The 25,445-nt window shown below is 35.6% G+C and overlaps 1 protein-coding gene and 1 long non-coding RNA gene across 2 annotated transcripts; both read left to right on the forward strand.

Annotated features, from left to right (window-relative positions):
• The first annotated feature begins 353 nt into the window (after positions 1-353).
• LOC141423209 (uncharacterized) lies at positions 354-24,651 on the forward strand. The gene is made up of 3 exons (XR_012447880.1): positions 354-1,165; positions 18,275-18,379; positions 19,647-24,651. It is a non-coding gene; the product is annotated as an uncharacterized lncRNA (long non-coding RNA).
• Positions 12,684-16,736, forward strand: Cldn8 (claudin 8). The gene has a single exon (XM_074072840.1). It carries the CDS (start codon positions 12,867-12,869, stop codon positions 13,542-13,544), a length of 678 nt encoding a protein of 225 aa, XP_073928941.1. The 5' UTR covers positions 12,684-12,866; the 3' UTR covers positions 13,545-16,736.
• Positions 24,652-25,445: the final 794 nt, after the last annotated feature.

A 25,445-nucleotide genomic window follows, 5' to 3' on the forward strand; every position in this document is an offset into this window, starting at 1 on the left:
GAAAGAACAGTTTAAGAAAATCACTGGATTGTATTCTATTATTTATACAACATGTTATCATTTTTACTGGAAGATATCTCTATATGGGCAGATTTGCAACATTCAGAGGAGCACAACAAACAAGAAGCTGAAAACAGAGTGCATCTGAAGCTACTATCCTGACCAACATGTGGTATTGGCTTGTTTCCTAAGGACCAGTAGAACCAGGGAAACAAGAGAAGTATGTAGTGCACTGACCCAGGTAAACATAGGTTTTATCTCACCAAAGATGTTATCAAAACAGAATTTCTGTTCGGGAAAATTCCAGTTTTGGTATTTCCACTTCCTTATTCTTGGGGTTATTGAACAGTAGAAACATCAGGAGAGGGGTACTCATTCACTGTCATCTCTCCACCAGGCAAAAAGTGCGATACTGTGTTCTATAAGAGAACTTGAGCACATACCAACCAGTCTTCTTTTCTCCTCTTTAACTGCACCTCAAGCTCCCATAAAAATTACATGAGCAGCTAGTATATAAATCAAGGTTATCTTTTAAAATAATCTTTTAGATGTGCTTTGTGTGTGGAAGTCTTTCAAATGGTTCTAGGTGGTTTACAAATAAAAAGATTGCAGGTGTGTTAATTAAAGGAAAATCCTATAAATTGATATTAACTAGCTCTAACTACTTTCTTCTTCACTGTGCAACACGATGAACTGAACTGCCATGGTTTTGGACAACAAGGGCAGCTCTTCAGAGTGAAGCACAATATTAGTAATTACAATGTTTATTTGTATAGTTCCTTTATCCAAGGAGATCTAAACCCTTTCCAGGGCCATTAATTCTATAAAAAACATTTCAAGGAGGCAGTGAGCAGGTTCTGCTCTTTTGGTGTTGATGGGGAAACTGAAGCATGGGTGGGTTCAACAGCCAGTCAGGTAAGGAAGTTTTTGATGTATGTTGATACCCAGAGGTCACTGGGTTATACATGTGGTTAGAAACTGGCCAACCTTGAACCAAATCTACATAATTCTACAATCACACTGCTAGCTACATTAAAAATGAGAGAGTTTCATTTAAAACTCCTAGTTTCTGACTTGTTTTTAAGAATGTAATGATCTAGTAATCCTGGAGTCTACTCCCCTGGAGTCAAAGTCAGCTAGATTTGGGGAACCTTTGCTCCATTAGGTAAGTCACTATTGTCACTAGTACCAATCTTTTATTTTCTCCTCCCTCATTGGTCCCAGCAGGCATTTGTGTTTGGGATACCCTGTGATTTTATAATCAACTGAGAGTACAGTCCTAAGGGGTATTCATACACCCAGCTAGTACTTTCCTGTAATTAGCCTGTAATGTCCTGGAGGCAAAGACTGTGCATTCCCCATGAGTTCTTCCACAGTGCTTTGAACAGTGCCTGTCCTGTAGTCACTAGATAATCAAACTTGATGATTTAATGAAATAACAAACAAATGAAAGGCTTAAAATGACATAGATAAGCTGTTAATTACGGGAAGCATTATAGCAAAAAAGCTCTTTAGATGAAAAACGAACTTGAGTTTTCCAGAATTGAACTTATTGATTGATTTTACATTTCCAATAATGACCAGTGTCTGCTCATTGTAACTGAAGTTTCAAACCCAAAGTCAAGAATGATCAAATGTGGTCATAGACCACAAGAAAACCATAGATGCATAAGTATATTTAAGTGTAAAGAAAGGTACTACTCTATGAGAGCAGAGTTTGATGGTGTTAAAATTCAAATATTCTGCTGCCTGTTATTCTGGTTCATTCTGTTTTGAATGTTCCTCATTTTAACTTCAGAATCAGCTGTAAGTTGTTTTATGAAGAGATTTCCCTTCCTTTGTGAAACTTGCCCCATGGACATTTTTTTAAATGGAAATTCTGTGATAAAGGGAATTTTCCATCTTCAAATTGAAAATAACCTAAATCAATTACAATAGTACATGTAATGTTTCTGTTAGGTGATAGAGAATTAATAAATGTTATTGAAATAGAATTTATATCTCAAACAAGTAGTAACTATATTTGAATTTAGAAAGATGTTATATGCAAAATTGTACTTTTGTTTACATGGAGGATTCAACCAATGTAGATGTATACAAAGCAAAATCTGAAAGTCATTCCTTCATGACAACACACCTTGCAACATCTTCCCGTATACACGTATGCATTTCTGAGTTATCACCCCAGAGGATAGTCCTTATCAAGATTTTGATATGATGAAAACATACTTTTGTACCTTTTACTTTTTTGCTGATTCTAAAATTTGTTCAAGACAGCATGAAATTTGAAACAAAATTTGATTGAAAGGTAACAGAAAGATGGGTATAAATGGTTAACCCATGCACATTTCTAATTATGTTCAAATAAACTCAGATTCACATTTTACCCTTACACTTGCCCCATTCACTCACAACTAAGCCACTGATAATAGGTGTGATGTAACTACTATTCACTTATTGTGGAAGTTTTTGGCTTTTTCTTTCTAAGATAAGAGAAAATCACTCAAGACAAATTGAAAAAAGTAGTTGGATGCAGTTGAAACTGCTATTTTAGTAGTTTAGTGCTTCTGAATGAAACCCCATTCCCGGCAACATCCTAACTACGACTTCCAGTTTAAAGATGAAAAACGAAGACAAAGGTTACCTGAGACATCAAACAGCTGCTGAAAAGTAGCAGGAAAACAAATCTTACTTTATTGAGAAAGTGCATGAAATATATACATAATGTCTTTCCAAGATATAATATATATATATATATATATATATATATATATACATATAAAATAATGTGTTTCTTACATACCTATTACTGTAACTTTTATCTTTATTTCTGTTAACATGAAAGAGACAATTGATCACAGTTAATTTCCTGGCATAAATATCCTACTTAAAAATTAGTAGCCTAGTCAGGCGCCGGTGGCTTACACTTATAATCCTAGCTACTCAGGAAGCAGAGATCAGGAGAATTGTGGTTCAATGCCAGCCCGGGCAAAGAGCTCACGAGACCCTATCTTGAAATTACCCAACACAAAAAGGGGCTGGTGGAGCGGCTCAAGTGAAGTGAATTACCTAGCAACCATGAGGCCCTGAGTTCATTAAACCCCTGAACTTTTGTAAATGCCACAATGTACTCCCACCCAGCACAACAATAAAAAAAAAAAAAAGAAATACAAAATAAAATAAAATAAAAATCAATGAATGAAATGGAAAAAATATTAGTCTAGACTCCTAGTCCACCCATATTTGACATGAAAATTGGAGGGATATTATTCTAAAATACTAGACATTATGAAAATGGAGATTTGCTCACTAGAACAGAGAGAAGAGATAAAAATAAATAATAGAAGTTGTTTTACAGGGTATACTTAGGAAACTTGAACAATAATGCAGCAGAATCTATGATCCCCTAGGACATTATTTTTATTTCTCAAGAGGGTATAGCTAAATGTGTTGTGATGGGACTATTAGAGCCAAAGCTGACTGTTATTGTAAAATTTCTCTGCTTAGGTTTCACCAAAAAGGACTGAAAAAGTTACATAATTTGCATATAGAGTGGATTTAAAATATCCTGCATGCTAAGAGTTCTTTTCTTAAATATTATACCCATTTATTTATTCATTTACTTGTCAAATATTTGTTGAGTTCTTGTCAATGAGCCAGGTAATATGCTTGTACCTGAAAACAAACTAGTGAAGAAGACTGAGTAATTTTTCCCAAAGCATTTAAATTCAATTGGGGAAAACAATACTAATTAATGAAAAAGCAGAAATAAACAAAAGATAGTTTCCTTGGCTACCATGTCATAGTTACCAAAGGAATGTCAAGAACTCAGGTTCAGAGGTTCCAGCACTGTCTGTATGATAATAGACAAATGTTGGAGCTTCCTGATGCTAGGTTTTATGCAAGTACTTTTATGTGAGGCCAAATAGAACAAAGAAGATTTCCATTGCCTCCTGGAGTTTGGGGCTCCTTATCTAGAAAAAGAAGTGTCCAATAGTTGATCATTCAGACCTATTTCAGGTCTAATAGTCCATCCTGTTGCTATGTGCAAAATCAATCCAAGCATCTTTCTCTGTTCAAAGTTATTGACCTGTAAGGAGGCCTTGCAAGGCAGGCCCAACCAGTTTAGAGACACAGAAATGAGGAAATATTGGCCTGTGTGAGAGACTAGAAATCCAGTTGAAACTATAAGAGAGTTTCAGAAATCAATCAGAAAATCACACTCACACAGGTCCCGGTATCAGGAGTCCTAAAAAAGATATAAGGATTAAGGGTTATAGATCAGAGAAGAGATAAGACAACCAGAAATGATTTGAATCAACCAGGAAGTGGAGTGAATACTAGAGACAACTGGCTTCTCTCTGCTGAATGTGCTTTGGCTCCTACTAGTGCTATTCATGACTTGTTTGATTTCGTTTAAAAGGCTCCAAACCCCATGGTATCAGATAAGATGTTTTCATCTTTCTGTGCAGTTAATGGTGTTCTCTTTCAAGGTGAAAACAATGCTTTGTTTCTTTGATGCAGTGTTTTACCACAAGTAAAACAAGACCTACTGAGTAGATCAACAACAAATCCATGACACTGAATTTTTTCAGCATGCAGTTGCTTACTCATCTAGGAGTGCTGTTGAACACTGGTAAGGTAAAGGTAGAGCAAGGCTTCTGTCCTTGAGGAGAGTGGTGTCTGGAGAATTGCAATAACTCTGGAAGACAGGAAAACACACAGTGCTGTTTTGGCAGGTCCTCATATACCTGAAGGACTAGGGAAACAGCTATTGTTTATCATGCTTGAAAAAATAAATCCAATATCTTTAAAGCTATGTTACCATGAGTTGATTGTATTGTTATTATTATTATTGTTGCTTTTAATGACTTGGTTTAATAGGACAGAGATAATTCATCTACTTCTTCCCCTTGTTAGTCCCCTCAGTGCCCCGTATATGTAAAATTATAAAAATCAAAGACCGTGTCTTATATTTCTTGGCCCTCAGACACTATCACAAGACCCAATATATACATACTTGATGAATGAATGGAAGTGTTCAGAAGACATCTTATGGGACATTTTCCTGAAATTTTTATAAGAGCAAAATCTCTATCAGTATTTGAGATGATTATTTGTATGACTTTTCTTTTTCCTCATATTATCATTGAAAATATATCCATCAATTCAACAAGTAATATTGTACTTTATTTTGATAAGTGAAAGCAAGAATGTCATGCACTGCTTGTTCCAATGATAGTTTTACCCAGTGTGTTCTGAAGTTGGTTTTAAGTAAGATACTTAATGTCTAACCCTATTAAAATCTGCAAACATTGGTAGCCTAAGGCAGACAGAATCTTAATTTGAATTTTAAGTGGAAAGTTAATTGTTTTGTAAATTAATCAGTTACATGACTTAGCTCTATTTGCCTGGTTAATTACTTTTCCCTGTCCTGTTAACTTCAACTTGACAAGGGAAAGTCATTTCTTATGCTCCCATATTCATTGTTTGCTCAAAAGGACTTGTGTGTAAGTGTGTGTGTATGTGGTTTTCATGTATGGCCTTTTCTTTCAGTAATATTTGTATTGATTTCTCATATTAAACAATAGCTTTTTGCTACAGGTAATGGAGACACCTTCTTATTCTACATCTTACTCAAAATGCTGATGAAAATTCACAAGATGCAGAGTATTATTTCAGGCAATTTTTCTGCACCACCAAACGTTATGTATTACAAAAGATAAGACAGTAAAGTGATATAAGTGATTCCTTAGTTTAGAGTTAGTGTGACTTACTGCACATAGTGGGTCAAGAACTTGGCCTCAGGTGAAGATAGACTTTAGTTCCAGCATTGACCTTTCTACCTATTAGCTGTAAGATCATGGGCCAGCTATTAAACTTCACAATATTCCTCAGTAAATCTGACATAATACTATTACTGTTTAAATAAGATGGTTGGGAAGCTCAAAACATAAGCAATTAATTATGATGATATTTATTAATTCTATTTATAATATAATTTAATAATTATTAAGTGGTTTTTTTGAATTAGCATAATATCAAGCAATGCTTCTTAAAATATATTATTCTAAACCACAATCATATTGAAAGTATTATCTTACAGACTTTTTCTAATTAACATGAATTAAACTTACCGTGAATTGTTGTGGAAACAAAATAAAATTATGAGAAGTACTCTGTTTTGGTCTTCCTCATTATCTAATGCTACCACTTCCTCTCCCAATTAATGTTTCAGTCTGGCAAGAAATTTCTGTCACAGAAACTTCGTTCTCCTCATTCAAGGCTGCACAGCCTCTTTTATATTTCAGGAGTAGGAATATTATATGAGATTAGAAGATTTTTATAAATTTGTTATTCGAGCAAGTCCAAAGAAAAATGTGGGATCCGTCTTTATGCAATGTAAAAATGTTTTTATTTTGATCTTTGGTCAGAGGCAGAAAGAACAATTTTAAGTTATTGAAAAGAATAATTCTACTGAAAAGAATAATTCTACTAATAAATGTAAACATGACATGGAATCATGCCTTTGTTGCTCACTAAATCCCTGTAAAAGGTAAAGTTCTCTCTATGCTGAGAGCACTGATACATAAAAATGTTCACTTCATTGCACTGAATTTGTATAGTGCTTATTTTAGCCAAATACATGTTCAGTTGTAGTCAGTTCATTAGGTATCATGCCCTGGAGTATAATAGAGGAGACGAACCAGTTTGGGTTATAATACATATACACATGGAAACATCACAAGGAAACTCCCTGTATAGCTATGTACAGCCATCTTAAAAAAACAAAAACATGGTTTTTTTCTTTTACAAAATTGGAGAACAGAAGGACAGAACAGGTCTCCTGTTTGGGGGGTTGGTACCAGTGAGAGGAGTTAGGATGTGGGGAAAGGGTTTGGGAGGATGAATATGGTGCAAATACCGTGTACACATGTATGTAAGTGTAAAAATGAAACCTGGAGATAAAGGAGAATGATGGAGGGGGTCAGTTCAATTATGATACATTTGATATATTGTGAGAACGTCTGTAAATGCCACATTGTACCTCCATTATAACAATAAAGAATAAATAAGATAAAATAAATGGACAAATTACCCAAAGGCCCAAAGAGAAGACCGTGTGCGGACAAAATAGAGACTGCAATTTTGCTACCACAAGCAAAGGGAACCTTGAGCTATTGTAAACTGGAAGAGACATGAAAAGACTCTTCCCCAGAACCTTTGAAACCACTGCCTTGATTTAAAACTGGTTGATTTCATAAATGTGAGAAAATAAAATTGCTTTTTATTAAAACCAAAATAAAAACTATCAAAAGGGAAGAACAGGGGCAGGCATGGTGGCTCATATCTGTAATTCCACTGCTTGGGAGGCAAAGATCAGTAGGTGCAGCCCAGGCAAGAAGCTAGCAAAAGCTCATCTCAACAAACAAGCTGGGTGTTCTGGCATGCATCTAGAATCCCAGCTCTGCAGAAGGCATAGGCAGGAGGTTCAAGACAAAGAACAACACCTTGTCTGGAAAATAACCTAAAGCAAAAAGGAATGGATGTATGGCTCAAGTGGTAGAATGCTTTCCTGTAAATCTGAAGCCCTGAGTTCAAACCCTATTACTGCAAAAACAAAATAAAACAAACCAAAAAACCCAATGGAGTTGTGGATGATAGAACAATGTCGCCATTTTGTGAATCAGCCAAAATGGCAGCCGTGCCCTTAAACAAATTCCCGTGCTCTAAAACAGCCCCACCCCTACCAGAGATTACTGCACCTGTACTAACTTCCTTACCCTCCCCCTTCTATAAAAGCCACTGCTCTCCCAGGCTCGGGGCTGCACCATCTTTTTCCCAGCCAGCCTGGCAGTTTGGGTCTGCCATTAAACTTTGCTCTATGGACGTGAGACTTTTCTTGTGAGCTTTCTTTGATAGCGGCGTTTTTCCTAACAGTGGGGAGAAAAAAGGGAGGTTGAAAAAGAAAGGATGTCTGTGTAACTTCAGAATCAGACTCTTAAATTGTAAATAAGGAATAATTACACTGTGATCTGTAAGATTTCCCCAGCTTAAATTTATTTGAATGGGTCATCTAAAGAAATATATTTCAAATTTCAGTGAATTAGGTATTTTAGAAAATTACAAATCTTAACCATGCAAATTGTTTACAACAATATGCTAGTCAAGGAAAAAATGTTGAACACAATTTACTTCCTCAGTAGCTATGACCATATGTATCAAAATAAAAAGTTCCCCATCTCTGATTTCTTTCTTTTTTTTTTTTTGGGGGGGGGTACTGGGGGTTGATGTGAGGGTTGATTTCTGGATCCTGAGTTCTAGTCCAATTATCTGTCTGTGCTTATGACAATGCTACCTTGTGTTGATTATTGTAGCTGGGTAATGTGTTTCTTTTGTTTTGCTTTGTTTTTGCATAATACCTGCGTTCTCAGGGCCTTGCACTTGGTGAGCAAGCACTGTACCACTTGAGCCCTGTTGAGACAGCAGGCAACACAGGTTTCATATTTCACTTCTGTAAATCCAGCAAAAAAGCTCATTAAAAAAAAAGCACAGCTTTTCTCCAGTTTAAATTTATTCAACTGTAGAAGGAAGCCAATACCTCCTGCCTTCTAAGGATATTTTAAAAATAAGGCAGAAAAATATAAGAAATGTATGGTATATGGAACATTAAATACTCTATAAATAATTTTATGAACAGCAAATCCCACTTCCTTGGAAAAACTTTTCCAAATCACTGTGGTTAAGGTGTTTCACATAAATTCTATACCTACAAAGTTCTCACTAATTTAGTGTTTTTAAAAAACAAACTTGAAGCAATATTTCCTCCCATTATTTCCCTAGATTTATTGGATATATCCAATATAACACAAGTCTCCCATAATATACCAGTCAGTATTTATCAACTTCTCATACTTTTATTTTTAAAGTACAATAAATATAAGAAAAAAGGTAAAATTTTTTAATAACCATTATCCCATCATCTATTTTTTATTTATGTTAAAAACTTTTTTTAGCCTGGAGAAATAAAACAAGAGGTTTGTTTAGTCTTCGTTAGTATGGGTGAACTCCTAGGGCAATAAGAGTAGATTTAACTGCTTAGATTTTTCAGTAACTAGACATTATGGACTGCATGTTTGCGTATACCCAAAATTCCTGGGTTGAAACCATAACACACAACATAATGGCATTTGGAGGTACAGCTTCGGAGAGATAAAGTTTTCACGAGGCCATGAGAGTTGAGAGTCTGTGAAGGTATTTGTGTCCTTAAAAGAAGAGACAGAGAATAGAATTCACTCTCTTTTGCCATGTGAAGACACAGCAGAAAGACAGCCTTCTGTAAATTAGCAAGAGGGCTCTGAACAGAATTTATCCCTGCTAGCAATGGAATCTTGGATTTCCCAGGCTCCAGAAAAGTGAAAAACACATTTCTGCTGTTTGAATCAACCAATCTATGGAATTCTGTCAAAGCAGCCTAAACTGGCTAAGATACTAGCCAGACCATGGTACTAGGCTAAGATTCTCTTTCCTATATGGAGCTCATTTTAAAGCAGAATAATTGAGAACAGATCACAGAAAAGAGACAAAAAAACGGAAGACTACCTATGAACACTTTGAGAATAGGAACATGAACAGCAGCTGGCCATGGAGGACAAACAGGGTGATGGTTCAAGACACCATGAAACAATGCACAATATTATCTTAGGAACAAAAAACAAAGACATCTATTGACATGTTCACTTGCTCTCTCAGGGCATGATGGTCAGACAAGTACAGTTAATTAGCAGAAGCAATAATTAAAAAAAAATACAGGTTGAAAACTCAATACAACAGAAAAGTACAAAAACAAATAAGAAAGCAATAGAAATTATAAAGTGCTTTATAGGCAGAAACAACAATCATTTCAAATAGTCAAGGAATGAATAAGAACCAAACTGAAGGGTTGAAGTAGGTTAAAGATAGTATTATAAATGAGGATGAGGAAAACAAGGAAAGTCTGATAGTGACCTTGTTTGTTATCATTTATGAAGGGGAAGCATTTGCATGTGTTGTGTAGTTATCAGAGCTAGATTAAATGTAGTAAGTTTAATTACTAAACTTAAATGGAGCTTCTGATTATATAGACAAAAGACCCTGAGGCAGGAAGCACAGAGGGTCCAAATGAACAGGCCTTTTCTGTCTTATATTCTTGACAGTATTTGGGTTCTTAATCGAAGTGGAAGTTAGAGTGATAGAGTCATTTTTGTGTGTGGCTCTGCAGTATTAAAGAACTGTAAAAACATTATTGATTTTCTAAGCATCTAATCGCTACTACTCCCTGAATTTTGCAGCCAAGTTAATCATCTTTGTAGGACAGACAATAGGTAAACATGAACTTGAGTTTTTAAATCTCTGAATTTAGGTCTTTTAGTCTCCAGCAAACTTGGTATTACTGTATCTGTCTCGTCTTTTTCATTTTTTCTGTCCTTTAGGGTATGGTTATTTCAAAATATCATGGGTTACTGAATCATTGTCTGACTTAACCTGGATGAACTGGCTAGGTCCTATTACAGCAATTAATAATTAGAATAATTAATTATTCTAAGTAAACCTAGGTTTAATTTTTCATACAGATCCTAATCTTTTGATTAGTGACATTCTAGTAGCAAAGTACTTGATATTTTTGAAATGAGGAAAATAATTTTGCATGAATTAAATTCTTAGTAGAGTTCAATGCTTAAGGGAAGAGATGTTGGATTGTGTACCAGGCCAGGAGTTTACATTAGTGCACACCTGGGAGGCAGATCCAACAAAGGCCAAGACATTCAGATACATGGATACCTGCTTCTGCTTCAAGTTTCCTTCATTTGATGTGGATGTTCTACATTTTTTAGAGGGAGCTCTCAGGAAATATATCACAAAGGAATTTAGAAAATAAATTTTGATGGGATAATACATGTCCTTACATTTTTAAAGGATGTATATTAGCCTATAATTATCTTAACCAATTATATCATCCATTTTCACTTTCCAATTATGTCAGGCATTCCATTTTCTTTGATTGACAATTAAAGATTTAAAATCTCTACTGTTTCAAATTCAACTCTTGTGGATTGCATATTACTGTCCTAAGATAACATGTATGTGTTTCCCTCTCTACACAAATCTATAACTGACACAAACCTGATTAAGAATATGCTAGACATTTTCTATATAAGAATAAGGAACACCAGCAGTTTACTTATTAACAGATCAACAGTTATCAACAGATGATAACATTTTTGTAAATATCAAATATTTAAGTTATTTCTTATTTTCAAAATATCCCATGTAATAAAATAATAGCAAGTTGGGTTACTATCCTTTCCTGTTTTTTTTAGAAGACAGTTTAGTAGTTACTTTGAAATTTCCATCTTTCCCTCTCTATCATTTGCAGTTTTGTTTCAATAATCTCCATAAACCTATCAGATTTTTTGAACCATTAAACTTTCAAGATGTAATAAGTGAGAAGAAAATATTTTTCCCATATGTGGATTTAAGATAGAGCAAGGAAGGAGAGAGGAAGTAAATTTTTAAAGAAAAGATGATTTTTGTTATTAAGATGAAAAGATAGCTTGAAGTCTGGAAAGACAGGAGATAGAGATCAAGGTGGTCTCCAGAAGAAAATTTCTAGTGCCCCCAATCAATGAGGATGCTCATTTTAGTACCACTGTTGTCATCACTATTATTTTGAGGAAATAGTTCAAATTCCTTTGCATTTAGGGGATCTATGGCCTCCTAAAGACATGGTATTATAAGTAAGAAAGACAAATTTGAAACCTAAATATAATTAATTTAATCAACATAGTTGCCTGTCCTTTAAGTATTCTCTTTAGAAACACAAGCATTTGCATAGACCTAGTACTCTTGTACAATCTGCCGCATTCTAGTTCCATTAGCCTAGGAAGACAAAGCAGTAAGGACACAGCCAGAAAATAATCTACCAGGTTATCTAACGGTAAAATACTTTAAGCACTGTAGTGAATGCTACATCTGAAAATCATCTGGCTTTTGTCGTTGTTGTTGCTTGCATTTAAAAACATTTTTTTAATAAATCAAGATTATCAGAAAAATACCAGCAAGTTTTCCTGGGTTAAAAGAAAATCATATATCTATATATAGGTGCCATATATATATGAGGACAACCTCATGTATTAAATTACATTAATTATGTTGGCATTATTGTCTCCTTTGTCATGATCTAGTCACTGATTTGTCTCCAGTGAAGCTTGCTTTGAAGTTGTAGGCAAATTCAATCAACCCTTTGTATCACATGTGTCCCAAAGAATGTGGTTCCCCAGGTATGAGCAATCTTTAATCCCTTACTCTCCTTTCACTTTGGCATTTTAACAGTTCTTGAGGACTTCATAGGAAGATATTTTACTTTATAACTTAGTCTCAGCAGCTCTTACTTAGAGTGGAGAGTCAGAATTACCTGTACAAGGTACCCCTTTCATGTTTAAGGGATTGACTCATTGCTTATAGGTAAACACACTGCTGTCTTCTTGGAAAAATGAGAAGTACAAAGAATGTTTATGTGTAAGTCCAGCCATTCCAAGTATCTCTCTAGTTTAGACACACCTGAGTTACACCTCCCCCCCTGCTTATTGGCCAAGAAAGTTGTCACACCTGATCTGCAAGTTTACCTGTTGGAGTCAATGGGGGGCAGAGGGCCTCACCAGCCAACACTGGATTTGATCTACTGAGAAACAGCAAAGCAGCTCTTGCTAGTAAAAGAAAAAAAAAAAAAAGCCACTGGCTTCTGAGTTCATTACTACAGGAAAGGAAAACTGCTCTCTCCTGAGGGACAGAGCACCCTACCTCCCGGCTTCAAATTTCAGAGGACAATGGCCACCTATGCTCTGCAAATTGCTGGACTGGTGCTGGGTGGTGTTGGCATGGTGGGCACAGTGGCTGTCACCATCATGCCTCAGTGGAGAGTGTCTGCCTTCATCGAAAGCAACATTGTGGTCTTTGAAAACCTCTGGGAAGGACTGTGGATGAATTGCATGAGGCATGCTAACATCAGGATACAGTGCAAAGTCTATGATTCTCTGCTGGCTCTTTCTCCAGACATACAGGCATCCAGAGGATTGATGTGTACTGCTTCTGTTCTCTCATTCTTGGCTTTTATGACGGCTGTCCTTGGCATGAAGTGTACCAGGTGCACAGGCGACAATGAGAGTGTAAAGATTCGCATCCTGCTGACGGCTGGAATCATCTTTATCATCACAGGCATAATGGTGCTTATCCCTATCAGTTGGGTTGCCAATTCCATCATCAGAGATTTCTACAACCCAATAGTGAATGTTGCCCAGAAACGCGAGCTTGGAGAAGCCCTCTACATAGGCTGGACCACAGCGCTGGTCCTGATTGCTGGAGGAGCACTATTCTTTTGTGTTTTCTATTTCACTGAAAAGAGCAGCAGCTACAGATACTCAGTACCATCTCATCACACAACTCAAAAGAGCTTTCACATGGAAAAGAAGTCACCGAGCGTATACTCCAAAAGTCAGTATGTGTAGTTGTGTTGTTTTTTGCCTTTGCCTGTGGAGTACTGCAAATGAGTAGACTGTCCACTGTTTTCTAAAAAAGGCCTAATATTCGTTACAGATATTGTGGAGCATCTAATTATGATTCTAATTATGATTTTAGGAGAATGAGATCTTATACACACTGCTTTGCTTTGCTTGTTCTAGGAAGCACAATAATTTGTTTTATAAAATGGTTTATTCAATTCTTTCTTTTATCAGTTACTTCTAACTGGCATTGCTAAAGACTGTTATTTTGCAGCCAGGATTTCTCTGTGTCATAACATTATGTATGTAGATGAGCATGACATTATATCTCACATAAATAGAGACAAGCTTGTATAGTTCTGTTTAAAATTAAACGCCAATCCATTATGCTGAATAAATAGAAACCATCTAATGCTTTTCAGGGAAATGGGAATAAGATTGAAGAAGGCTAATATTAATTGTTTAAAATCAGCTTAAGGATTAATGCACTCTACTTACAATAAAGGTTAAAATAAAGGCTTTAATCGTCAGTATAAAGGAAACTAAAGACTTTCTGATATTCTGTTTTTCAGCCTAGCAGTTAGAAATCCTAACTCCTTTATACAGTTTTCCCAGGGGTCTTCCTTTTCTTGTGTATTAAAGTAACATCTTTTAAAAAGGATATATTTTGTCAAGAGGCTTTTTATTCAAATTACTTTTCTGGGGCAATGCTAAGAAGAAATGTAAAACTATGATCTAAGGCAAATTCTCAATATCAAGAAAATGACTTGGTTTCTTAAATTGTAAATTTTGTGATTGGAGAAAAAGGATGCATTTTGTCACAAAGTTATACATGTATGGGACTATTTCAATAACTGTTTCAGTATAGACTTTGGGATTTTATCAGTATAAATCACAAGGAGAAAAGTATGTTCTGGTTGCAATTTTATTACCAAAGACAACAACAAAAACGTCTTTTGAGAGCTCCATCTGCACCTATGTAGATACCTAAATCAAAATTGTCATTTCAGTCTGTCAAAGGTAAATTCCTTACTTGTTCCATATTTGCTGAGTTTGACTAAAGTTTAGCAAGGTTATGGATTTGTTTCCTCCAAATTTGATGTAACTGATAATCCAGTTTGAAAGTTTGTGGGTTCATTTGTTTGTTTTAAATGAATGCATATTATTTGGTTATGCCTTTTGTATAAATAATTTTCCCTTTTATAATGATCTGATATTCTTTCATTATTCTTTTAACATTTTATTAATTTGTATAAGCATTTTGTAAACTTGATATTTTGAGTTCTCCAATTCTAAAAAGAATATCAAGAACTCTTTCTAAAGACAGATTCAGTATCAATTTTTGAGAATGTAATGTATAACTTAATATCAATATACCTAATAATGATTTGGTTTGTGTACTAATTTTTTGATGCAAACAATATACTTGTAATTCCTTAAGATACTTATGTCCTAGCAAACTTAATTACTACAAATATTTATGTAATAGCCATATTTTAAAAAGATTTTCTTATATATTTCAACATCTGAAAAGCAAATGAATTAATAATAGTTGTTAATGTTCTAGGATGTCTTATATACTAAGACTTCTACTGCTTTGTATGAATTATATCATTAAATCTTTTATGATATTAATAGTATTTTTATTTCAACTCACAAATGAAGACCCTTCAAAGCAATTAATTGATTACCTAATAAAGTCAGGAGAAAAAAATAAGGCCAGATTTCATAGCAAATGCTCTTTTGCTCTTCTGGGATAAGGGATTTTTTTCAGCAGGTTTTAGTTTATATAATGATCTTTGTATGTGAAATGAAATCTTGATTACTGTTAGTTGAGAAAACTTTTAGTTGAATTTTTTCTTCTATAAGTGATTTTATTATACCTATATGTTAATTCATCCTAGCTAATTTTAGTCTTTTGCATCAAAATATTCATAAGAGCAGAAATAAAGCCAACCTAACTAAATGCCTTAGAGAAGAAATCCAGAGTTACCCTCTTCTAAATACTAGTTTTTAATCAACCATTCTTTTTTACCTAGCAAGCCTCCCTGAATGTCCCAAACTCAATTTATTATTTATTTCCTTTTTTCTATAAAACAAAATGATAACATAGCTAGTTTTCTGTATGCAGTCACTTTTTAAGTATCTCTGAAATCTTTCTCAACCTTTTCACCTTTACTTTTGCTTCATGCTTTCTCTACATGGTTGAAATACTTTCTATTATTATGTCAATGTCTGAAGAATATTTTCCCTCCAGCTGTTCTCTAAACTCCAGTCTCAGTCCTTTGAAAAATGCAAGCCAGGTCTCAACATGTCTTGCCCATAATCTTTGTTGTGATGTCCTATTGCCCAAAACATAAAGCCCAAATATCTTGACTGACATACAATAATTAATATGAAGGAAAATCTATTTTATAATCTCCAAAGCAAATTTTATCAGGTAGTGTAACAAGAAGTGTGTAAGCAGTATAATAACAATTAGGAGGTTGATAAAAAAAAAAAAAAAACTAGAATAACTCGCATACCAAAAGCCTTCTTTAATATCCTGAGAGAGAACACTGAAATTAGGAAATGATTTACTGGGTGCCAAATTATGTGCAATTATAGGTTTTGTAATTTTGTTTTATAGAAAAAATGACACCATGTGACAAGAAGATCACAGGGAGACAGAAGATATGGTTTTAAGCCTTTACCTTATGGCTAATTGACTTTATGATTTTGATCAAAATATAGAATCTGACATATTTCAATCTCCTCTTTATTAGTTTCGAATTATTAGATAGGGATAATAAGATATAACGTCCAAAATCTTGTGTGCTAATGAATTTGGAAACCTTAACCATGCTGTGTAAATAAAAGACAATATATATAGTACAAAGAGAATCATCTGAAAGAGTCAAATGAGGGAACATCCCACATCCACTACCAATGATCACCTTAGATTTAGGTAAAGTCCCTCAGCCTCTCTTAGACTCAATCCCCTCTTTTGTAAAATGAACATAATAGGGTTATTGTAAGCTGAAATTACATGAACTATGAAGCGACCTGCCTAGTGCTAGAGTCTATAAGTGCTGAATCATTTTTCTTTTTATAGCATGCTTCCTTACTATTCCTTGGAGTTGTACATAAAAAGCACATATGAATGAATTAAGCAAAAATGTGGAATAAAATATTAAAATGATGACTTTTCAACAAGTATTTGCTATGAGTCTGAATAATGGATTATTTTATGATTTTACAGCTAGAGGGAATGAATCTTCTACTGAATTGAGGGTAATTAACATGTCTAAGTGCCAAAGTTTTACCTAAAGTTTTTTCTTTTTCATTGTTTAAACTTTGCTTTTAATTTTTTTTTTGATAACAGCTTTATTGAGATGTAATTTCCATACCATAAAACTTTCCCATTTAAAATGCATGTTCCAATAGTTTCAGGACAGCACAGAATGTTCAATAGCCCGTTAGACATCTGATAGGCTTTCCATAGTGTAGTTGCTCTCTCTGGCATCAGTTCTCTCCCCTCTCATCATTAGGTCGTTCAACCCCAAATTTTAAGGCAAAGGAGATACATGCAAAAGGAAGGTAGGGATATTAGGCTTTTCTCCTGCTTTTAGTTAATTTGTGGGCTTAAGTGAAGAGTCAGTGCTGCTTAGCAAAAGCAGTTTCTAAGTATCTCTTGTAATAGACATAGTTTTATAATTTTAAAAATGCTATCTAAAGCACTTTCCAGCCCAGCATTAGACTACACACCTGTAGTCCCAATTACAGGTGGCAGAGGAAGGAGGATTGTGAATTTGAAACCAGTCTGAACAAAAGTTAGGCTGTATATCAAAAAAATATTATGGTCTGGGCATCACTAAAGTGGTAGAGAGCTTGCCTACCAGGCATGAGACCCTGAGTTACATATCCAGTACTGTGAAAAAAATGTGCAATTTATGTTTTTAATCTATTTGCCCAATCTAATTACTATCATTATTTACAATACATGAAATTTGGGGGTATTTTGGAAATGTTCTCTTTCAAAGGACTTCATCTCTGAATGAATTTCTAAGAGTTTTTTTCAAATAAGTGAAGCACTTGAGTAGCACTTAATACTCATTGACTACTCAAAACAGCATTAAGCCTCAGTATGTTGAAGATTTCATTTAAAAATACATAAAAGAAAATGTGATGACTATTCAAGCTATTAGCTTTTGACAATCATTTATTTCTACATGGAAAAATCAATGTTGGGTTTCCATCATATTTTCTGTAACGCTTTATCCTTGCCAAACATTCATTTCTCAGATAAACATATCAGCATCTCAGCTAGAAGCAGTAGTAGTCAACAAGGTTCAGGGCCCAGGTATGGAGTCAGAGAGCCATGTTTGAATCTCATCTCTGCCACGCATAACTGTGTGGTCTTAGACCAGACCCTGTCTGGTAAATGGGGTAGCAATGGTGTAAAATCCCATGGCTGTGGTGAAGATTAGCCAAGTTGATACACATAAAGCTCTTAGAACATTACTGGGCATATAATAAATTATTATTAGTCTTGGTTATTATATCCATGTTTTCAACCAAAGCAGAATATTTGTTCTTTTTTTGTTTCATGCTACATCACCTGTAGCCCTTCTGAGGAACCTCTTCTACTGACTTTTTACCTAAAATGATTCCCTCATATACTGCAAAAAGCTGCTTTTAAACTGATGTAAGTACTAGGGATTACAGTGGGAATAAAACACAGATTTTACTTTCAGGTAATATACAATTTAATTGAAAGTGTCAAGAGTGAGAAAGCAGCCTTTACCACATGATCAAAAAGAATTAACCTAGAAGGTAACACCCACGCACAGGAAATCAATGTGAGTCAACTCCCTGTATAGCTATCCTTATCTCAACCAGCAAAAACCCTTGTTCCTTCCTATTATTGCTTATACTCTCTCTACAACAAAATTAGAAATAAGGGCAAAATAGTTTCTGCTGGGTATTGGGGGGGGGGAGAGGAAGGGGGCGGAGTGGGTGGTAAGGGAGGGGGTGGGGGCAGGGGGGAGAAATGAACCAAGCCTTGTATGCACATATGAATAATAAAAGAAAAATGAAAAAAAAAAGTTATATTACAGGGTATATTTTTCAATTTTCAGAGGTACAGTTGGCATATTGACTTACTAAAAGACATTTGGGGAGTTCTTTCAGTATCTTATAATGTCACCATTGATGGGATTATATAGAAAATGAGAATCCTGATAATCCTAGGGAAAATCTGGTTAAACCAGCCAGGTGCCAGTGGCTCATGTCTATAACCCTAGCTAGTTAGTAGGTTGAAAGCAGAGGCATGGTAGTTTGAGGTTAACTTCAGCAAAATGTTAGCAAGATCTCATTTCAACCAGTAGCTGGGGCACAGTGGTGTGCATTTATAATCCCAAACTACATGGGAGGCTAAGATTGGGAGGATCATGGTTATAGGTTAGCCCTAGGAAAAAAGAAAAAAAAAAAAAAAAAAAGAAACACTTGATCCTTTAAAATTGTATGAACTCAATATTAAATTATCGAAACATCTGGGTCTCAAAAGGTGAAATGCACATTTTATTATCATATATATATGTAATCCATATTATATAGTAATATAAGCATTTATATTACATTTTAATAACATTTTATACACATTGATGTATTAATATATATATTTACATATTAATTTGCATATCAACACATATGTACATACAATTACATATGTATATTTATCATATTACCTCTTTGACATTAATTACTTTGAATAAGAGAACAAGTTCATTCAGGAGCCTGAGCTCCTCCTACTACGATCTAATCCAAAGACTTCCCTTGCAGAATTCAGGTCCTAAGCATTTTACCTCTGGTTTACAAGTCATCATTAACCATGAGGGCACAACTCTTTCTCCAAAGCTTTCCTATGACTCTCAAGTCACAGTACTTTTTCCTTCTGAGCCCTACAGTGACCTCATCATTAGCCTTTGCTATACTAACCACTCCTGCCCCTCCCAGCTCTGGATTATTTGCTACTTTAAGTTCTTGACTTCTATACCTTTGTTTTCTTGAAATAACATTTATATTTTTAATACTCCTGACATAGACCATTTGTTTCCCACTTGGCAGGCCTCCTTCCTTGTCTTGAGCTGGAATCCCAGAGCTGCCTGACCAGTATCCTTCAAACCCCTCCTCTAAGCTCTGCTCCAACTACTGAAGCAAGTAGAGCAGCTGCTGGGGCCCAGCCAGCAGGCAGAGCCCAGGAGCCTTCTGAGAAGCTTCAAGCTCTGCCACATTCCAGAAGGAAAGAACAACACTGTGATCAATTCTTTGTGCAAAGAGAATCAAGAAATTCCTGGGGGAGAGGCTCAAGGCCAGGCCTAGAGCTCTCCTGAGGGTGAAAGTGGTGGTTGGAGACTGGGCCCTAACTGCTTCACTAGCAGCCATGAAAGGAGACTGATTTGTCCATCTGTGTCATTTTAGGGAGATAATCTTAGAGCCAGGGAATCATGGGATACTCATGCTTAGTCTGGGTTTTGGTGTCCTGGGGCCAGGAAAGCTCTGAACCTAAGGGTGAGGACACTAGAGAGCTGGGAGCACTGAGAATGATTCCCAGGGCCCCAAAGAGAAAGATTCCAGCAACTTTCAGGACACTGAAACACTACCAATAGCAAGAATTTCAGGCACTCCAGGGTTAGCCATTGCTAAGTACAACAATGTGACTCCCATAAGGAAAGAGATTCTAGAATTGTGTAAGGGAGCATCAAATGTGATTCAGTGAGCCCACTGGATACAAATAACTGACAACTTTTGAAGAAATGAGTTTTCTGGGTTCTAGGACACAGAGAGGAAATCTTACACAAACAAGTATATGAAAAAGAGCTTAAGGCAGATTAAATTACAGCATAAAAAAAGCCTGTGTACCTAAAACAACTTGATTTTCACATTAAAAATACCTATTGGGGATTGAAGTTTAAAGGAGGTCATTGTTGTAGTAAAACAAAAAAAATGGTTATTTTTAAATATGGTACAAATAATGTATACGCGTGTATGTAAATGCAAAAAATGCAAAAAATGATACCTGCTGATACCATTCTAGGAATCTGGGGAGGTCGATGAAAGAGAGCAATGGAGGGGGTGAATTCAAGTATTATATATTTGATACATTGTAAGAACCTGTGTAAATGCTGCAATGTACTCTCACCCAGCAAAACAATAAAGGGAAAACAAGTAGGAAAAAAAATTGGATATTTGGAAGATCAGAAAAGAGAGAAAAAATGTATTTTATAAGGAAATATATATAAGGAACTTGATTTATGAACCCAAGAACATAGAAGGTAAACTCATGGATAGGGATGAAGAACAAATGAGGCAGGGGAAATCAGTTAAAAATTATCTAGTTTTCAATTTTCAGAAGAGCTCAGAGTTTCAGATAAAAAATGGCTCGGTTCATAAAATTACTGAAATTAAAATAAGGGGGTTGGCTAGTAATATTCTTACTCCAAGTGCAAAAATAAAGCATTCAAGTTATAAATTAAATAGTAACAGCGACAAAATCATACTTTTAGCAAATATTTCAATCACAAATCTACAAAATAGAAGGTCGTAAATTAGTACATAAAGTCAATGAGATAGCACTGTTCCTAAACCCAAAAAACCTATTCCCAGCAAAAGCTGCATTCAGTTATTTGTGGCTAGTCTAGGACTAACATTTTGTGACTATGTCACCTACATACTTGATCTGAGGAATATACTAAAATAATAAGTGACTAAAGATACTGCAGTGAGGAGGAAGAAGAAAATGAAAGGAATCTTGACTCTTGCGATAAACCCAAGGAAGTCCTTGGGCCACGGCTGTGAGGAGTATTGACAGGGTTCAGGCTGCCATCTTCTGGAACTCATCTCAAATATCACCCTCCAGAACACTACAAAAAGGTCAAAGTTCATTATGAAGTTCAGACTGTTGCTTCTGCTGTCCTATAGATAAGTTTCACATCAAGAGCACAGTGATAACCCAAAACACTGAAAAATAAGAGAAAACTGAGCTGGGCATGATGGTCATGACTGAGGTGGGAGGATCATTTGCACCTACAAATTTGAGAGCAATCTGAGCAACACAGCAGGTCTCCATCTGAAAACAAAACAAATAAAACCAAATAGCTAAGTCTGGCCTCTGACTTTTTTTCAAATTCTGATCTTCTATATGCTTCCTACTGCCCACGTTCTAGCTTCATCAGAATCCATGTAATTTTTTGCCCTCATTGTCCTTTATTGGCCAGAGCAGTTGAGCCCTGACTCTGCTTTTTCTCATTGTTCCTGCTGCACCCACGCACTTTGCTCTGTGCCAGGCCAAGCTCAGTGTCAGCCGTGCCCTGCTGTAAGACAGATGGGTACTAAACTCTAAACTCCCTCCTTTCACTCCTTTCATTTTTGGGAGGAAACTTGGTCTATAGGATGGTTCCATGGATCCCTACTTATCCTTCAAATTATGCTGTATTGTAAATTTCCTCATCTACTCAGAAATGTGGGAAGATCCTTTTCCATAGCTATGTGTAAATTCTCTTCAAAAAGGGACTGTAATTTAATAGATGCTAATTGCCCACTTCTAAAACCCCTGTCTTTTCTGTTCCCTGAATTCTTTCTCAAATGTGAACAGAATGCATATTAAAACATTGAAGATAGAAAGACTATTTTATGTGTAGAAAAAAATGTCAAAGTTGAGCATTTTCCTGATTTGGGAAAGAATTTATATAACATTTCTTAAGGATGGGTTAAAAAGTAATTGGCACTGAAAAAAAGAAAAGATAGAGTAAATAGTATCAGGGCCATCCTCAAAGAAACCAATTCATCCATACAGCTGCTCTTTTGCTTAGTTTTTCTTATCATTCCCCTCCTCCTCCCTGTGCAACAGCTTTTCAAGCATCACTGTTTTTTGCCTACATTGTTTCTACCCTTGTTAAACCTCTGCTTTTTGCTTTTGAGGTATGGAAGCATAGTGAGTAGGAAGAAAGACAAGTTTTGAACATTTTTTCTTTATTTTTGTCTGCAACCTAGTAAGAATGTACTTGTCTGAGCTTCACAAATGAATCCTTCTCCCTCTTCTTTATTTTAATTGGGAATACTTTTCCTGTGTTGTCCTTTAAATGTGTTTTGGAAGTAGGGAAATGGGATGGTATTTCTGCACAGCTATATGAAGATCCTCTCTGAAGAAAAGACTATTCCTTACTAGATGCTAAAGTAGAAAAATGCTTGAGAAATCCAATTTTCTCTCAGCTTTAAAGCTTGAGAAACCCACAGAAGAAAATGAATCCACCCTCATAGCCCAAGTGTAGTCTAACACTGACTTTAAATACAATGATCCTTTACTTTTATCTAAGCAAGAGGAAAAAAATCAGCATTGAGTCCTTTTCTGATTATTACTTTCTGCATAAGAAACTATTTCAAGATGTGGTGTCTTCAACTGATGAGTGGATTAAGAAAATGTGATATATATCATATCTATACATATTTTTTTATTCAGCCATAATGAAATTACGTTGTTTGCAGGCAAATGAATGGAACTGAAGAACATCATTTTAAGCAAAGTAAGTTAGACTCAAAAAGTCAAAGTTTGCATGTTTTCCCTTATCTGTGGAAACTAAACCTGTAAGTTAAATGTATACATAATACATATAGGATCATATATATGTATGTACAGTGACAGAGAGAACAGGATTATATTAGTTGGTCTGTCTGAGGGGACTACAGAGGTGGGAGAGGGAAAGAAAATGTTAGAGAATTAAAAATATTTAAACATCTCATCTATATATAAATATAATATAATTCACTGTAAGCTGTTGAATAGTAAGGAAGCATGGTGATAAAGAAAGAGTAATTAATGGGGAAGTTAATGTGTTTAAAGCACCATACATACATGTCTGAAATGCCAAGAGGGAATTCCCTTGGACTATCAATTTACACTTTAAGAAATAAAATGGAGGACAGGAGGGTAAAACAGAACTCTTCCAGAAGTGGGTACCAGTGATATAGGGGGAGGGCAAAAGAAAAGGGTGAATGAGGGTGAATATGATGGATATACTTTGTATTCATATATGAAATAAAAGAATGAAACTTGTTGAAATTGTTCAAAGAAGGGGGGAAGGGGGAAGAAAGAGAATGATGGAGAGGGTAAATCTAAGGTATATTGTAAGCACATATGTAAATATCGCAATCTATCCCTCTGTACAATTATTATATGCTAATAAACTCCCTTCCAAGAAAAAACACCTGGTTCCTTAAAATAACAATCACTTTATATATTATGATTTGGTAAGTTAGGAATTTAAACAATTGGTCTATGACTTCAACTTCTGTTGGTAGCTGAGTTCCAGTGGATCAACAATGGAAATTTCCCTTAGTTCCTGACACCTTGGCAATGATGTCAGCATGTCTGAATTCAGAAGGTCTAACTGTGTTTTCAGAACCCTCACAACTAGGCTTTTCTGCTAGGTAGTCAGATATCTAGCATGGTAGCTGAGGGCTGTAAAGATCCAAGTTAAACACACCAATCCTTTTATTAGGCCTGGTTAGCTTCTACCATAGGCAATTGGTTAAAGACAGCTAGGAGTCAAAAGGTGGAAAAATAAACTCTACCTCTCACTGGGAACACTGCCATCAATGAGAAGAATTTCAATCCATCTTTAAAATTCCATGCCCAAAGTAGGATTTCATGAGCTTAAAGAGAGTTAATAGAGCAAAGAGACAGTCTTCAGAATCTTTGTCAGCTATTCAATGTGGAGAAAGTTCACCCTTAAGGGGATGGTAGAGAGAATAAAATAACAATAGCTAGGCTGAATGAGAAAATAAGGGCCTACCTCACAGAAATGTGTTCCCATGTGGGAAGTGTTCAATTGGATCCAAACAATGATCTGAGGAAAAAAAAAAACCAATAAGCAAAATGTCATGTAACTTCATAGAAGCCTGCCCCAATACCATATAGAGGCAGCAGCAGTGACATTCCCATATTGGTCAACTGCCCACTACTTCCCTTCGTGGTGTACTAATACAACTTTTCTTCTATTCCCTTATCTCAAGTCAATTCTTTTACCAACCAGCATCATCAAAATCCATGAAATTTTTGTGGCCTATATAAGAACATGTGGGTGTTGTGTCTGAGCTCCTCTCTGGTGAGACTCAAAAAGTTTAAGGGCAAAGGGAATAGGTGAAAAGTCTGTGTGTACTTTCTTTTTCAAGTCTCTAGTTCTAATATATACTTCTAATGCACAACAGGCAACAGCAACTCATCCTGGGCAAATCTGTGTAATCATGGATGACTCTTTCCCTCCATCTTTACTTTTACTTTCAAATCCCTCTGATCTTCCTTGAAAATTGTTATTTTTTTTGATCTTTGGAAGAACCTTAGATGACAATCTCTTGCCAGCAGTGAGTCTCCACCACCCCCTACCTTCCACAGTCCCTCGTTTGTGCACCTACTGCTTTGTCATTATAAGAGTCTTCTCAATTCTGGGTATTGCACTTATCATTGGTGGCCTTTCTGACTAGGTGGAATGTCCTTGTCAAAAGTTGTACCTTGGCACCTTGCATATGTCTTGGGTCCTTCTCTCCTGCTGGGACACCCAGTCAAGACTTGATTTCCAATGTCAAAGCCAACTCCTTCCACCACATACACACATGGGTCAGACCAACTCTCTTCCTTCTGAGTCATCCCTGGGTTGCTTTTTCAAATCAGGAGGTCTATCCTCTGAATAGTACCTTCAATTATGATATTGTCCTCTAATTGAACCTTTTCTGATGTAATTTCCCCAAGTGGCCCAAGGCCTCTTATATTCAGACCTTCACGTCCCTCCTGTAGGATCCAGACCTATTGGATATGTCTTACCTACTTCACCAAATCGCAGTTTCTCAGGATGAGACCATATTACCAGTGCT

The sequence above is a fragment of the Castor canadensis genome, chromosome 5 (genome assembly GCF_047511655.1).
Source record: "Castor canadensis chromosome 5, mCasCan1.hap1v2, whole genome shotgun sequence".
NCBI lineage: Eukaryota > Metazoa > Chordata > Mammalia > Rodentia > Castoridae > Castor > Castor canadensis.